General features: G+C 40.4%; 2 protein-coding genes across 2 annotated transcripts in view; one reads left to right on the top strand and one right to left on the bottom strand.

Moving 5' to 3' along the window:
* RFC1 (replication factor C subunit 1) overlaps window positions 1-6113 on the bottom strand; it is a 363193-nt gene extending 357080 nt beyond the window's left edge. The window contains exon 1 of the mRNA XM_033947362.1: window positions 5864-6113. The gene's annotated coding sequence lies outside the window, so the exon portion shown is untranslated. The remainder of the gene's footprint in view (window positions 1-5863) is intronic.
* The window catches only part of KLB (klotho beta), a 51868-nt gene continuing 39873 nt past the window's right edge, over window positions 6044-18038 (top strand). The window contains exon 1 of the mRNA XM_033947365.1: window positions 6044-6955. Coding sequence (XP_033803256.1) covers window positions 6212-6955 — 744 coding nt within the window. The 5' untranslated portion in view covers window positions 6044-6211. The remainder of the gene's footprint in view (window positions 6956-18038) is intronic.

Genomic DNA, 18038 nt, shown 5'->3' with positions numbered 1-18038 from the left:
GTGGCATTTCTGTGATTTTTATCATTTGGAAAATGTTGATAATGAGGTCTGGTACAAGTTTTGGAGAGAGAAGAAAGCAAACAAAACATGCTCTTCTCATTTCTATGTCCCAACCATGTACTACAAGCACCATTGAATGCTCGTTTAGTACCTTGCACAGAGTGAAAACTTGGTTGCACTCAACAATGGCAGAGGATAACTTGAATGGGCTGTGTATGTTGAGTATGCATCAAAAGCTGGTTCGGGAAAGAAGGATAGAAATAGAAAAGGAAGTTCTGGAAATGTTTAGCGCAGATAGAAGAAAAATTGTTTTAGTGTAAGTTGAAAAGTTTAAAATAAAACCTTTTTTAATAGCCTAGTTTGTCATGTTCTCCAACCTTAAATAAAAGTCAACTTACTTAGCTTACACCCATGTATTCAAACTCGACTCTAATCCCAGTGTAGTTCCTCAGTCTAAGATCATTTGCACCCTCCTGGCTCAGATCCTGGCTATGCCCATTTATGGATGGAAGAGGAAAGAGAGAGTGAGGGGTAGATGCTGTTTAGAAATGGGGAAGACAGATTCTGGATAGAACAGGAGAGAGAGAGCAGATGTGGGGTGGGAGGGGGGGAGAGAGATAAGAGAGATGAAGGAAGGGGAGATGCTGGAAACCAGAGACTCCAACACAATTGAAAAAAGGGGTCTACGACAACTGGCATGATGACAATTGGTGGGAAGATTGGTAGGACAACAGTTGGTAGGAAGGAGTCAGCCTACATGGACCACCTGTAAGAGAGGTCCCCCTCCTGTTCTGATGCTGTTCCAACAATGTTTGGATGCCTGCCAGAGGTACACACCCGACATGTTCCGGTGCCAGCCAGAGGCACACATCCAACAATTGGTAGTGGTAGAACAATTCGTAGGATACGACAATCGGTAAGACAATCCTACCAATTGACATCCTAACAATCATAATATGCTATGAATTGTCTTCCTACCTATTTCGTCCTACCAATTGTCTTCCTAACAATTGTTGGGATCCTGCCTTCCTAGTTCTCAGCTGGCTGCTCTAACCATGTTTGGTAATCAGCCAACTAAAGGCTAATAGAGCTGAAGCCTGGTGGCCCTTTAGCAACCTACCAAAAACATTGCTAGGTAAATTATTTTATGGTTGTAGTGCAGTGTGATATATTGCAATAATAGGGGAAATGAGAATGAGGGGATTTTTTTTTAAACCTTTTTCACACCACTATATTACTATGTGTTACTTTTGAATAATATTCTAATATGTATACGAGTATACTGTACATATATATTATATACAGCTTTATATTCTCTTTCCAGTTCAATAGAAATAATTTAACTTCTTAATTTTTTAAATATACCTCCTCCCCTTTTTCAAAACCATGATTGGAACTCTATGGGGCTCATAATCGAAAGAGAAAAACGTCCAAAAACCGGCCTAAATCGGCACTTGGACGAACATTTCTCAAAAACGTCCAAGCGCCGAAAATAAAAATGGGTTTTTGGACGTATTTCTAAACGACCTAGGCCTTCATAGTGCCGCTCAACGTCCAAAGCTAAATGGGGCGGTTTGGGAGGTGTGTTGAGGGCAGAAGTTGGGCGGGACATAGACTGGCTTAGATTAGTCGTACAGCATGTAAAACCGAAAGTTTTACAACAGAGCTTAAACGGAACTTGGATGTTGTGACTTAGACTATGTAAAACATAAGGGCTATTGGGGTGGTAGATAAGTGGATCTAGGGCAGTGGTCTCAAACTCAAACCCTTGTGGGGCCACATTTTGGATTTGTAGGTACTTGGAGGGCCGCAGAAAAAAATAGTTAATGTCTTATTAAAGAAATGACAATTTTGCATGAGGTAAAACTCTTTATAGTTTATAAAACTTTCCTTTAACAGTTAAAAGGAAAGATATATAAACTATAAAGAGTTTTACCTCATGCAAAATTGTCATTTCTTTAATAAGACATTAACTATTTTTTCTGTGGCCCTCCAAGTACTCTATTTTTTCTGCAGCCCTCACATTTAAAGTTTAATATCTTTTCTTTCTCAAAATTGGCACATTTCAATCACTATATTGAAAATAAAATCATTTTCCCTACCTTTGTTGTCTGGTGACTTTATTTTTCTGTGCTTTCAACTATGTTTCCAGGGCCTTCTTGTCCTTTGACTGTTTTTCTCTCCGTCTTCACTTTCTGCCTTGCATTCATCTTTGGCATTAACTTAATGTTCAATTTTTCTGCTTTCTTTTCAAACTCTACGTTTCCATGTCTTACCTTCCCTTCCTATCTCTCTCTTCTTCCTTCCTATTTCCATGGTCTGGCATCTCTTTCCTTCCTTTCACTCCCTCCCTCCTTCCTTCCTTTCTCCTGGTCTGGCATCTGTCTCCTTCCCTTCCCTCATGCCCTGGCATCTCTCTCTCTCCCTCCATGGTCTGATATCTCCTTTCCTTCCCTCCCTCCCATGAACTTGGCTTCTTCTCTTGTTCCTCTCCTCCCCCTTCCCTAATTGGGTGCAGCAGCAACAGAAGCAGCATTTCCCTTCCCCCTTTCCTGTGCAGGAGAGGCATTTCTCTTCCCCTTTCCCTCCCTCTCCCTGTACAGCAGCAGCAGCAGCATTTCCCTAGGGTCCCCCTTTCCTATGTAGCAGAAGCATTTCTCTTTCCCCTCCCCTTCCATTCTCTTCCTTGTGGAGCAGCAGCATATCTGGCCGGCTCATTCCGTGCAAAGCCGCGGGTGGTGGCTCCTTGCGAGATCCGCGCCTGCGTCTGAAGCCTCTCTGATGTTGTGACATCAGAGAGGCTTCCAATGCAGGAGTGGATAGCGCAAGGAGCTGCCAACCCGCGGCTTTGAACAGAACAAGCCGGCCAGACACGCTGCTGCTCCAAAAGGAAGGGAAAGGGGAAGAGAAATGCTGTTGATCGCGTCCAGACCGCGGGCCGCAAATAACATCTGGAGAGCCACATGCGGCCCATGGGCTGCGTGTTTGAGACCGCTGATCTAGGGGATTCTGGAGGTGGTTTGGGGGCTCCCCATCACCTATAAGGGAGCTGAAGTGAGGAGAAGCCATGGCACCCTTTTTGTAAAGTTCACTGAAGTGCCCTGTAAGATACCCCACTATTTAGGTGGCATGTCTGGGAGTGCAGTCCATCACTTTGCAGACCCCTTCCACAGCCAACAGGGCTTGTTCTAGGCGTTTTGGACTTAGACGGAAAGTTGGGCAGAAATGTGGTATAAAGATGGATGATTTAGCGGCTTGGACGATCAGATCGGCAGGACGTATAATTAGACAATTTTCGAAAGTAAAAAAAAGTTGGACGTCTCTTTCGAAAATGTGTCTTAGGCTCTTTTTAATTTTGGATGACTTGCGAGATGGACATAAACGGACTTAGACGTCCCTTTCGATTATGCCCCTCCACGAGTTTTGGGAGCAGCACAGAGCATTCAGCGCTATGCTAAAAACCACTATTGCGCTTTTGTAAAATGGGGGGGATAATTTGGCATAATTTTAAAAAATTGCTTGTCTGCACCACCACCACCACACACCAGCCCAGCCCAAACCAACTACTGCTCAGAACACATCATGACTTGCACAATGCACATCTGCTTTCCTGGCTTAGAGAGGGAACATTGGGTCCAGGCTTTAAAGATGGTGGTAATGCCTAAATTACATATTATATCTGTTGTCAGGTTTGCTTGTTCCTCTATCTGAAAAATTCTTTAGACAGTTAAATAAAAATGTTTTCCAATATTCATTTGGCAAAACTCCTCTAGGGTGCAAAGGGCAATGCCTTTTCAGTTTAGGTGAATAATAAAAAAAAATTCTTCCAACAATACTTGCAGTGTTGGAGCGAGCCTTTATTTGGGCAGCATGAACGATGGACATTGACAAACAACACACTATCGTGTTTTTTTAAGATAAGTACTGAAAGGAAAGGATCTTTTTGTTCCTCGAGAGTATTGAATTGTTTATTTTTATTTTATTTATTGATTTTGAAAAACAGACAGACAGTGCAATCAAATACAATAAACTAATCTCATAAAAGCATATATTAGAATAAACCCTCCTGCCCACCCTCCCTCCCTTTACTGGAAGTGTATTTAGCTTGTAATATCAGATCTGGTAAAATAGATTAATTTATGACAACTTCAGTTACCTTGAACATGTGTTACAAAATCATCTAATGGACCCCAGATTTCTTTAAATTTCCGGGTAATGCCCTTATGTTCTGCTAGAATTTTTTTCAAATCTGTAGTACGTACATAGCGTTTCCCACCAAAATGGAAAATTTAACCTATCACATTGCTTTCAGTTTCTAGTTATCATTTGTAGAGCCACACCCGTCATTATCAAAAGGAGTTTGTCCTTATGTTTTTTAAGAGGGTTCTTGTTCATTATAGAAGTTCCAAACATTGAATTGTTTGGATGCAAATTGCGGAGAAATTTTGGGAAGTTGGATTCCTTCACGGATTTTGGAACATAGTAGCAATTACGATTGCACATAAGTATATTTGAGAGAACCTCTTTATTATTTAGAGTGTGAATTTTCACTAATATGGAACACGTTTGGGCACACATGTCCAAGAATGTTACACGCCATAAAACCTTGTTGGGTGTAGTATGCAGCTTTCAACTCGATTATAAAGGCTTGTCCTGAAATGAGTTGTGTAAACTGAGAACCTATCACTAAATTATTTAATTGTTTTGGTTTTGTTGCCAGATTATTTGATAAAGAGCTCCCAATATACTGAGTATTGTTGGAAGAATTTTTTTAATTATTCAGATATTCGATATTCCTCTAGATTGGGTTTTTTATCCAACAACTTTTCAGTTTAGGCAACAAGGAGGAATGGTAGTGCCTAGTTTTAAGTTTTACTACCAGGCATAACATAACATAACTTTATTTTTGTATACCGCCACAATCAAAAGAATTCTAGGCGGTTTACACAAGAGAGAAAAACTGGACAATCAGCGAAGTACAAAATATAAAAATGAGAATACATCATATTAACTAGAAAGACAATAAAAATTTAAATTAACGCAGTCAAATTATTATGTTAAGAATAAAAACATCAAATTAAGAGAAATTTATCAAATAATACTGTCTTAATTTCTTTTCAGAAGGCACTGTAAGATAACATGGCTCCGCTAATATAGTTACCCAACCAGGACTGTTGTTTACTTGCTTGAAATGCAAGCAGCCTGTCTAAAAAAGACCTAACTTTACAGCCTAAAATCTTCAGGTGTGCAAATAAGTTACAATTCCTGGTTACCCTCACGGGGTTATATAGCACAAAATGAGATAACAGTTAGGTAGGGGCCAATCCCTAAACCAACTTAAAACAGAGACATGTGAATTTAAACATTACTCGTTCTTCCACTGACTGATATGCAGGGGCAGAACTTAAATATATTGTGGACTCCTTTTACAAAGGCACGGTAGCAGTTTAACACATGTAATAGCATGTGCTAAACCGCTAGCCGCTACCGCCTCCTCTTGAGCAGGCGGTAGTTTTCCAGCTAGCGCAAGGGTAGCGTGTGATTAAAAGTCGCACGCGTTAAAGCCGCTACCGCGGCTTCGTAAAAGGAGCCCTGTATGTCTAATTGGCTTTGAAACCACAAGAAGTGCTGGGTGCAGATGAAACAATCTATTTTCTAAAAGAATATGTAAAATCAGTTATTCATACAGCACCAAGAATTGATAAATATCTGAACTCCTTAACCAGGGAAAATTGCATAATCCGTCTACGCATCCTCTGGCTCATAATTCATACTTTTTATATCAAAATACTGGTTTCTACTTTTCTAGCAATGCTTTACAATACGATCAATATCAAAAATAGCTCTCGTCCCTGTGACCCACCTGACTAGACTGCAGTTTCCGTGCACAGTCAACCAAATGCAAAAATGCTATTAATTATTTATGGCGCCCTACTAGGCGTACGCGGCGCTGTACAGAGAGTCACAGAGGCGACAGTCCCCGACGGATATTCTCGGAGTGGCCGCCCCCGCCTCCTTTTTTTTTTTTGCGATCCATCGAGAGGCTCACAGTGAAGCTAATCATTGACAGAAATTGACGCTCTGAGAAAACCGATTCAAGTGTTTAGTCTCCTCGAAGGCAGCAGGAGCTTTGCTGTAGCTCCCACGGCTTCATGGGTTCTTCGCCAGCTCCAAGGAAGGGCATGTCGTAGAGACCCTTGGAGGGGCCACCATGGGTGCCCCGGGACTGAAGGCCCTGCTGGCTGCCGTGACGCTCGCCTGCGTGGGGATGGCTGCCGGGTATCCCGGGGAGGGGAAACGCGTATGGGGGGCCACCCCCGATTTCAACCCAGTGGACGAGACCCGGCTGTTCGCCTACGGTCCGTTCCCTTCGGATTTCCTGTGGGGGGTAGGGAGCGCAGCCTTCCAAGCGGAAGGTGGAGGGAAGGAAACCGGCGGCGGACTCTCCATCTGGGACCACTTCGCCCTCGGCCAGAGGAGCCGGCTTGGAAACGCCAGCGCGGGGCCCTCCGGCGACAGCCCCGTTTACCTGGACAAAGATTTGGCCGCCCTGGGAACGCTGGGGGTGACCTTTTATCACTTCTCGATGTCGTGGCCGAGGCTCTTCCCCGGCGGAGTAGAGGGGGGCGCCAGCGAGAAGGGCGTGCGCTACTACAATCGACTTATCGACGCTCTGCTCCTCCGGAGGGTCCAGCCGGTGGTCACTCTGTACCACTGGGACCTGCCTCTGGCCGTCCAGGAGAAGCTGGGGGGCTGGAGGAGCGCCGCGGTCGTTCGACTCTTCCGCCACTACGCCAGCTTCTGCTTCCAGGAGTTTGGCGACCGGGTGAAATACTGGCTCACCATGCACAATCCTTATCTGGTCGCCTGGCACGGCTACGGGACAGGACTGCAAGCGCCAGGAGAGAGGGGGGAGGCGGCGAGCGTCTACGCCGTGGGCCACAATCTCATCCAGGTAAACAACAAAGCTGGTAAAGTAAAGACTGTGCAAGAATGACGTTTCTAATCTATCTTGCTACTCTTAGAATGCATCTAAGGATTGTCCATAAGACTGTCAGCTTTACCTGGAGAACTTAGAACTGCATCAGTTGTTATGACGTAGGGTCCCATTATACAGTAGTTTATAACTCTATATCTGAACAGAAATAAAAGTTGGTTTTGTTTTTTTTGGGGGGGGGAGGGATCTTCTACATTTTTAACAGCCAGGTTGTTATCATTAAGGTGGAAAAGTTCAGGGACAAATCCAGAATACACTTAAGCCACGTGTGCACAAGGGACCGTGTTTCAGAGTGGTGGTACCAGATCCTGTTGGGAGGGAGGATTTGGCCCCTCAGCATCCATGTCCACCGCTTCTGTGCACTTGTCTGCATGTGAGACCGGATGGCCTGCAGCCGTGAATGCACACCACTTTGTTGCAGCCAGCACTATATCAAATGGACAAGTGGAAAGGGAAGTTCAGGAAGAATCATCTCCTGTAGCATTTATTTCCCTACACTAGACACTATTTGAAGAGCTGACAAAAAGATACAGTTATAAGTTCCTTAACTATATTTAAGGATCGTTTAACTAAATTATAAAATTATTTCTATATTTTTTTTTTTTAATTACTGAGAATGTTCAGTATTATGTTTGAAAAGTTAGATTGTATCTGAAAAACTTCCAGGATTTCTCCTGGTTTGGGAACAAAGCCAATGTGACTTGCAACCATTTTAGCAGTCTTGTAAGGTGTAACACTGGCTGCTTTATCTAAAGTTGTCTTAATAAAGATAAAGGTGAGTTTACTATCCGAGACTTATTAACTTAAGTCTGGCATAAAGGTAGCTCACCTTATGAAAACAGTAACCAAAGCAAACCTTAAAAAATGACTTCATTATAACATAGGTTTTAGGTAACTGGCTCCTATATTGCACCTGTTAGGGTCAAAATATATTAAGAAAAATTATAAAGAGAACAGTCAGAGTTGTTACATTTTTACAAACTCTGACTCCACCCAAAATTGCTTCCAACTCCGACTCCACAGCGCTGCTTATTTTACGAGGGGGTGCTGAAAAGTTCTCAGCCCAACCAACCAACTTCCTATATTCTGAGCGTTATTTTGTCACTGTAGCTGAAAAGAGTGTTATCTTATTTCGTTAAGTGCCAATTTGCAAAAACAAAATTCTATGTTTTGACATTGTTTCAGATCATTGATTGAGCCATATCCACATCATTCTCAGTTGAGCTGAGAACTTTTCAATACCCCCTTGTGCCCATCTCTGATCTATATAGTCTTATGGACAATCCTTAGATCAGAAGCATTCAGCTTCCCAGCCTCTCCACTTCCATGGGATATCAAATTCATCTAATTCAGTTAGCCAACTGTTGCTACAGTTCGTTCTCGTTATTCGCACAAATATTTTTCAATCTATTCCTGTTATTCGCGCATTTGTAATACACAATTTTGCCAATCCTCAGTCGCATCAGTTGCAACCAATATTCCCCACTCACACCACTGTGTTCACTGTTCATGGACTGGCACGTTTAAAAAAAAACAGCTTTTTTGCTTTCACTTTCACCATGCGGTCAAGCTTTGCTTCCAGATATCATCTCCAAGCAACCAAAGAGTGAATTACAGGTACTTCAAGTACGGTCCCATGCAAGAACCTAATCCTATTTTCACATTAGGATCCACTGTTCACTTTCTGCAATTTTGAAGCTCAGTGTGTTGTACTGCTGGAACCTAACCTCTATTTTCCAATAGACTCAACATTTTGTTATTTGCAATTTTGTGGTTTGCAAACATTTTCGGGAACCATACTACTGCGAATAACGAGAACGAACTGTAGCAACAGTTGGAGAACTGAATTAGATGAATTTGATATCCCATAGAAGTGAAGAGGCTGGGAAGCTGAATGCTTCTGATCTAAGGATTGTCCATAAGACTATATAGATCAGAGATGGGCACAAGGGGATACTGAAAAGTTCTCAGCTCAACTGAGAATGATGTGGATATGGTTCAATCAATGATCTGAAACAATGTCAAAACATAGAATTTTGTTTTTGCAAGTTGGCACTTAACGAAATAAGACAACACTCTTTTCAGCTACAGTGACAAAATAACGCTCAGAATATAGGAAGTTGGTTGGTTGGGCTGAGAACTTTTCAGCACCCCCTCGTAAAATAAGCAGCACTGTGGAGTCGGAGTTGGAAGCAATTTTGGGTGGAGTCAGTGTCTGTAAAAATGTAACAACTCTGACTCTAGCTTCAAATTAAAAAAAAAATTATAATATTTGCTAAATTAATAATTGTATACTTACAATATACATATACTCATATTTGTCCTGGATCTAAAGTTATATCTGTTGGTACTTTAGATCAAAGAATTGCTAAATAATAATTTATATTTATCAGTACTTTAAGCTTTAAATCATGAGTTGGAGTTGAAGGTTTGACGCATCGACTCCATAGCTATGGTAATAAGTTGAATAATACATAGGCACGCTAGCCGATTTAGTGCACATTAAATGCATCCATTATATTCTATGGATGCGTTAGCGTTTATCGTGCACTAATATTTAGCACACGCTAAATTGGCTTGCATGCCTTAGTAAAAGAAGGGGATAGTCATTAAAAATTACAACAAATAATATTAAAACCTAAGAAAAGTCATGCTGAGTCAGCTCTAGGTCTACTGAACCCATCATCATGTTTCTGACAGTGGCTAGACCAGGTGGCAAGTACTCAGCAGATCCCAAAAGTAAATCTGTTTCCCATAGTTAATTTCCAGGGATGAATAATGGCTCTTCCAGTTTTATCTGGCTAATATGAAGTTTTTATCTAGGAACGTTTGATCACTTTTTGAATCCTACTATGTTAGCTGTCTTGACCACATTCCCGGCAACAGATTCATGAAAACAAACTTTCTCCATTTTGTTTTCAATCTGCTGATCATTAGTTTCATGGAGTGAACTCTTGTTTGAGATGGGACAACTGGAACTGCACATAATACTAAATGAATGGACATGCCAGGGACCTAAACCGAGACAGAATGATATTCTGTTTTGTGTTCCATCTCTTTTTACATAATCCCAAGCATTTTACTTGCCTTTTTTAGCAGCCATGGTACACTGGGTTGAAAATTTCAATGTATTATCCACAGTGATTCAGAGATCTGTTTGTTTGTGGGATTTTTTTTTTTTTTCTTTCTTGGACAGTAGTTCCTAACTCAGAATCCAGAAGTGAGGGCTAAAAGCCAAATATCTGCTCGGAATAACAAACTTCTCTTTATAATGACAGGGGTTGCCATACAACTTATTTTGAGGAACTGGAAAAACTGGGATCGATTAAGTTGTACTTTTTGGTGGAAATCTCTGTCACACTTTTAAAATGGAACATATGATGGCCATACAACAGGGACATTATGGGAAGTTTATGGATATTTGAGAGCCATTGACAAAATTTGTTGATTTTGCCCATTGATAGACGTCCAGGGTGGGTGGGTGGGAAGATATATTTTTAATTTGAGTGCAAATTATTGAATATGTAGTGGGAGGGGGATGATATATGTATTTGTCATACAATATATTTTTGATTGAATTTAAGTGATGTTAAAGTATAAAATGACTGTATAATATGTTGCACTTATTTTTGGGTTTAAAATGAATAAAGATTTATTAAAAAAAAAAAAAAAGAACCCAGAAGTGTGTACTAGGAATTATTTTTTTCCTGTGGGCATCAGTATGCATGCATCCACATTAAATTTAATCTACAAACATAGAAACAAGATGACAGATAAAAGGCCAAATGGCCCATCCATCTGCTCTTTAAATGCCCAATCTCCTAGTCTCACAAGATCATCTAACAAATCCTCACAATTCTAAGTTGTTTTAATGATTTTGAACAATTTTGTGTCATCCATAAATCTGATAACTTCTTTTGTTACTCCTATTTATGAATAAGTAAAACAGCACAGGTCCCACTACAGATCCTAATAGTGACCTTTTTCCATATGGATAATTGGCCATTCAATCCTATTATCTGTTTTCTGTCTTTTTATCCAGTTTACAGTCTACAAAAGAACATGGCCTCCTAACCCATGATTCTTTTACTCCCTAGAGTCTGTTAAATGCCTTTCGAAAATCCAAATATACTATGGGCTAGATTCACAAAGCAAACCAATCGTGTACCGATTGGTTTGCGACTCCTTTACTATCAAATTTCCATCCGGCCTGATTCACTTATCTCTTCTGCGATCCGCTTCAAATCCGTGTATTCAAATAAGGTGAAATGCATGCAAATTGGACAGTGACGCGATTCACAACACCAAATTTCCGATCTGACTGGGCTGGCCGATCACCTGAAGAAGCGACTGCTGGGGACCAGTCAAAAACGTCTTTCCGATTGGAAGCCCTGCAATCTCTCCTGCCTGCTCACCCCGAATGCTGCTCTGCTTCTTATCTCCTGCTGCTCGTCATTCCGATGCTCTTCTCCTGCCTGCCCAAACTGCTGCCTGCCCCAAACTGCCATGATTTCCTGCCTGCGTTGACTTTCCCACCCTTCCCCGCAGTGCAAGCCTGTGGTTTTAACCCACGGGCTCTAAGCAGGTTAAAACCATGGGCTCCATTTATCTTTTTATTATTATTACAGCGGCAAGGTGAGGGCAACAGCTGGCAAGAGCGGGACCAGCTTTCTGGGAGCCATGCGGGTTGGGGTCAGTGGGCCCATGTAATTAAGTGGCGGCGTTTGGTTCAGTCTGTGGCAGGAGAAGCAGGAGAGTCGGCGTGAATCTACTAGTTAAAAATTTCCCCAAAGTCCTGCTGCCCTTCACTGTACAAAGTACAAAAAAGTTAAAAAAAAACCACAATCGCTGTTCCTATGGTCTGCGCATGCGCGATCCATACTTTAGTGAATTTGTCAGACCTGCCCAGATCCGGCCCGATTGGGCCCCATCGGGCAGGTTAGTGAATCCAGTCCTTTCTCCCTAGTTCTATAAATAGTATACAACAGTTATGTACACAATTCCATGCATATTTATTAAATAATACCAATTAAGCATGTAATTGAATTACTTACTTGGACCTTGATTGGCTACAATTACAAATAATTGGCCTTAACAATCACTAATTGGCTTTACATCAAGGAGGTAAAGGGAGGGGGACAGGAGGGATAGAAGAAAAGGAAGGAAGAGGGGGGAAGAAGAGGGAAAGAAAGGGAAGGGATGGACGTATGGGAAAAAATGGGGTAGGTAGGAGAAGGAAGAGAAAAGAGTGGAAGACGGAAGGCAGAGTTAGGGAATGGGGGAATTGAAGGAGAGGGAGGAAAGAGGAAAAGGAGAGAAAAGAAGGAAAATCTATGAGAGTATCATAAAAAGGATCTTAAATCTATTTCTTGAATAAGCCCATGTAATTAAGTAAAAAAATTAAATGGTATCTGTCACCATCCTTTAATTTTGTTGGGATAGTTTAATACAACAAATTGTAAATCACAGACTGAGAGCTCCTTTTACTAAGCCCGCGTTAGGGCTTTAACGCGCGGAATACATTGCCAAGCGCGCTAGACCTTAATGCCAGCATTGAGCTTGCGTTAGTTCTAGAAGCATAGCGCGTGGTATAGCATGTGATAATTTCCTGCATGCGCTAAAAACGCTTGTACATCTTAGTAAAAGGAGCCCTGAGTGTCCTGTAGACATCCAGTGTTCCATAATGGGTATATGTAGTAAGAATAGACATATTGATGCAACTTCTACATTTGATTAAATAATTTTAACCATCTATTTTGTTTATCCATGCAGATTAAGGGGCAAGGGCACAGATAACATAAATAGCGAACTAATTTAATCATCCTTAGGTTATGTTATTTTTAATCTTTTGTTTACCGCATTGAACTTACGGTTATGCGGTTTATAAGTACGATGTTATGTATTATTGTGTTGCCGTTGGAAGAATGTTGAAGTTTAAAAACCTTTTAGTTTGCAGATCTGAAAAAGATAAATTAAGGGTACAAACAATATCTGGTTCTCATTTTTCACCACAAGTATCTAAGAGAGAATCCTTGATAGACAATTTGGCCTCAGTATATTCTTCCTGTTAGCCTCTACTTTTAAATGTTTTGGTCATTGTCTCTGTCTGCAATGCAATCATTAACCCCCTCTTTTACAAAGCCATGTGGCAAAAGCCCCGAAGCCCTTTAAATCCCTGTGGGCTTTGGGGCAGTTACCACAGCGGCAGCTGATGCAGCTTTGTAAAAAAGTAGGGGTGAGAATTCTGAACATAGCTTCATAGTCAGAAGAACTGACCATATAGTAAATTTCTTTTTAGGCTTTTGTTATGGAAACTGGTGAAATAAAAATATATATTTTTATCTGTATGTTTGTTGTTGTTTTTTGCTGGGGGGTTTTTTTTTAACCATGAGATTTTATTGAAAATTTTGTAAAAGAAAAACCAAACCAATATCAATATGTAACTATTACTAGGATTCAAACAGAGAAATTCCAGTACAATAGAGAGAGGTCAAATAGGGGTAAGATAATAATTTCTATTGGTTTGTGGTACAACTGAGTAAAACAAGAGGAAATCTCATAAAAGGGGGGGGGAGGAGAGAAAAAAAAAAAAGGAGGGAAAGGCTACTAAAGGGCGGAAACTGGTGAAATAAAAAATATATATTTTAATCTGTATATTTGTTGTTGTTTTTTTAATAGATGGTAATGACAAAACAATGTCTGGGTTATTTATCAAAATATCCAAATATGAAATCTGTTCATACTGCATTATAAATTAAGATTTTTGTCTCTCTAGAGCAGGGGTAGGGAGCTCCGGTCCTCGAGAGCTGTATTCCAGTCGGGTTTTCAGGATTTCCCCAGTGAATATGCATGAGATCTATTTGCAAGCACTGCTTTCAATGCATATTCATTGGGGAAATCCTGAAAACCCAACTGGAATACGGCTCTCGAGGACCGGAGTTCCCTACCCCTGCTCTAGAGTTTAGTCTGTTCAAATCTCCTCTCTAAAGGAGAAATATAACATCAGTGTATCTTTAAATCTAATCCCCACTTCTCTTTGTGACCCTTGTCAAGTCACATAACACCATAGTTAGATGTGAGCCTGTCAGAACAGATAGAGAGAAATACATACCCACCACCACCCATCACTTTACAAAACCGCAATAGCGGTTTTTAACACTGGCCGGCTCACTAAATTCTGTGCGCTGCTCCGACATTCATAGAGTTCCCATGAGCATAGAAGCAGCGCACAGCATTCAGCATACCTGCCAGCGCTAAAAAACGCTTGCACGGTTTTATAAAAGGCAAGGCTAGAGTACCTGAATGCAAACCGCTATGAATAGAAGCAGTATATAAGAAATGTAAAGAAATAAATGATCTCTTCGTTGATCTTTTAAAAAGGTCTTTTCAAAATGGGCAATGTGGTCTGACCATACCCCGATTACTCCATTGTTAACACTGAAAAGGGCTATTCAAGGACAGAGATACTGGAAATTTAGGGCTCCTTTTACGAAGCCACGTTAGCGGCTTTAGCGCGCGCGACTTTTCATCACACGCTGGCTGTAAAACTACCGCCTGCTCAAGAGGAGGTGGTAGCGGCTAGCGTGGCTGGCAGTTTAGCGTGGCTTTGTAAAAGGAGCCCTTAATGACAGTATCCTGTTAGACCTTAATGTAAAGCAATTGAAAAAAAACCCAAACAAACAACAAAAACATTAGAAAGACAAACTAAAAAATCTTCTGGGAGATTCTAAAGGCTGTTATGAATGGAAAGATTATTGCACTTGGGGTCTATACCAGTGTTCTTCAACCACCGGTCCATGGACCAGTGCCGGTCCACAGAAATTTCCTGCAGGTCCATAGGGCCAGCACATGCATCAGGCCCAAAACAGTGTTCTTCAACCGCCAGTCCACGGTGCGATCGATGCAGCGTTATCTTCGAGAAAGCTCCCTCTTCCTAACTGATTCAGTGCACAAAGCCACGGGCAATGGCTCCTATGGGCATCTTGTGCCTGAACCAGAAGCCTTCTCTCTGACGTTGCAACATCAGAGGGAAGGCTTCCAGATGAGGCACGGGACGTGCAAGGTGCGATTAGTACTATTATGGGGGTGGGGTCTGGGGTGGAGATTGGGTAGAGATAGGCAGAGTCTGGCCCACGACTTAGCCCAGTGTTCTTCAACCGCTGGTCCACGGACTAATGCCGGTCCACAGAATAATTATTTTATTTCTGCCGGTCCATAGGTGTAAAAAGGTTGAAAAACACTGGTCTATACAGTAAATATAAAGTTCATGCTCAGAAAGCAAGCCCTAAGACAACAGCTGTTGCAGTTAGAACAGCATAAAATGAGTTGTGGGTTTGTACTCTGCTTATGCAAATTGATAACCTGTTGCTAGATTTACAGGAACTGGAGACTAAAGAGATTAATGAGAAATTGCAGAAACAGCAGCATGAATATTTCAAGATGGGAAATCTAATCTCATCACTTATAGATTTCTTAATCCCAATACTTAGGGCTCCTTTTACAAAGGTGCGTTAGGGCCTTAAAATGTGGAATAGCGCGTGCTAAATTGCTCCGCGCGCTAGCCACTACCGCCTCCTCGTGAGCAGATGGTAGTTTTTTGGGTAGCGCACGCTATAGCACGCTAATCCGGTGTGTGCGCTAAAAATGCTTGCGCTCCTTTCTAAAAGGAGCCCTTAGTTCAATGAAGATTTGCAGCAAAATAATAATTAGAAAGGATTAAAAGTACAATAGAATTTATCCTAAATATTTCTGGAATAAATGAGTATTAAACTTTGTATGGAATTTAATATATGAGGATAATCTATCTATTGAAAAGGTAAAGTGCTTGATAAGAGAAAGATTGCTCGTATATTTTAGTAAAGCATACAGTTTTCAGAGATGGAAAATGTAAAATCTATGCATTTTTTTATCTGGGTGGACGTCTTATAAAATGTGAAAAGATCTGATTAGAAAGGAGTTCGGATACTGAGCCATTTAAAATTTTAAAGACAAGTTAGGCTAATTTAAATTCAACTTCATTTCTCAATGTCAACCAAAGAATGGACACCAAACCATGCAGGCAAATTTCTTGCCCATAAATTAAAAAAAGCAAATGACTAGAAATCTTTTTTTTTTTTCTATTCAAGAACCAAATGGAAAGGAACACAATGACAATGAAAACATTAGAAGAATGTCTACTCAATATTACCAGTAATGTTTGCCAAGATAAATTTCTTATAATTATAATTGTTATAAAGTGATTTCAAATCATTGCCTTTTAATGTAAATAAAATATATATGACAGTCACTTATTTAAATCAAATGTTGCACCAGCAGGGGGTGCTAGAGTCTTCACACTGGTGCTACCGGTATATTTGATTCTGATAAATAGCTCATCCTTATGTGTGATATTTAAGTAATAATGCTAAGTAATTTAAAGGTCTACAAGGGGGTGCTGAAAAGTTCTCAGTCAAACCAACCAACTTCCTAAATGTTGAGTGCTATTTTGCTACTGTAACTGAAAAGAGTGTGGATATCAAATATTAATAAACATAAACATAAATTATCTTATTTTGGTAAGTGCCAATTTGCGGAAATGATATTGTTTCAGATCATTGAACCATATCTACTTCATTCTGTTCTTGGTTGGATTGAGAACTTTTCAGCACCCCCTCGTATGTATGTATATATGTATGTATGTGATTACAGTCCCTGAAACATGATGATCACATGAGCATGAGTCACAGGCAGTAGGTCATCCTATTGAAAAGGCTAATATTAACTACCATAGTATATCATACCTCCATTATTTGAGATGTTTGCTTTGCTAACATAAGAAAATGTGGCTTGTATTGAAAATAATAACAGATGAAACTAGAAGACAATGCATAGCATTGATTTAAATTCTCCCCTAACCTTTTGTTCCCAACATTTGACCTTTATCTGAAAGCAAGTTAAATACAATTATCTTTTGCCCTGACCTCCTAATTCCTTTGAACCTGAGAAAAGGATTGTTATGTACTTGAAGGTTGGTCAAAAATATATTAAGTTAGTCCAATAAAAAGGTATCACCTTGGCTTGATTATTTTGTGTATTTCTGTACATTCTATTGCACTGTAACTGGAAAGACATAACCATCAATATTTGCTCAGTATTACTAATTTGTTGCTGAAATTGAGTTTAAAATCCTGATGGTCATTTTGTTTTCTGTGATGAACAGCAAATCTACGAAGGGGTGCTGAAAAGTTCTCAGCCCAATCAAGAAGAGAGTGACGTGGATATGGTTCAATCAGTGATCTGAAACAATGTCAAAAACATAGAATTTCATTTCTTTAAATTGGCACTTAACAAAATAACACTCTTTTCAACTACTGGGGCAAAATAACATTCAGAATTTAGGAAGTTGGTTGTTTTGGCTGAGATCTTTTCAGCACCTCTCCTATAATAATACTTTTTTCCTGCACAGAAAATGTGAGATTCTGCAGTAGAAGCACTATCGATATTGTTTATTTAAAGCTTCTATACCTCTACTAATGACTGAGTAATATAATTCAGAGTGGTTTACATGAGCTTCTACAAAGGTGTTACAATGCATGAGCTTCTGCAAAGGTGGTATAATACAGAATCAGAGTGTTTCTCTGATGGTTTCCGGTATAGCACTCCTTTGATTTAGGTGTATTTAGGCATTGTGATGTGGTGCATTTACATATCTTTTGCACTTTCCCCCTCTTTTACTAAGGTGCGCTATGTTTTTCTAGTAGACTCATGTCTGGACTGTAGGGAGCATGAGGTAACATCTCCCAGCTGTATTCGTGTAGTTTTTCAATGACATTCCCTATGTACGGACAAGCGTTGTTGTGAAGAATGAGTGGCCCAGCCGAGAGCAACTGAGGTCAGGTTTTGTGCATTTTTCTGCGCCTTTTTTGCAAAAAATCACGATAATACACTGCTGTGACACTTCTTAACATGGAACTTTGTTTGTGATGATGATGCCTTCATGATGATAAGCAAAAATCATCATTTGTGTGACTTTTGATTGAGCTCATCAAAATTGTTTTGGTCG

Source organism: Geotrypetes seraphini, chromosome 1 (assembly GCF_902459505.1).
Source record: "Geotrypetes seraphini chromosome 1, aGeoSer1.1, whole genome shotgun sequence".
NCBI classification, from domain to species: Eukaryota; Metazoa; Chordata; class Amphibia; order Gymnophiona; family Dermophiidae; genus Geotrypetes; species Geotrypetes seraphini.
This window is presented reverse-complemented; position numbering and strand designations above follow the sequence as displayed.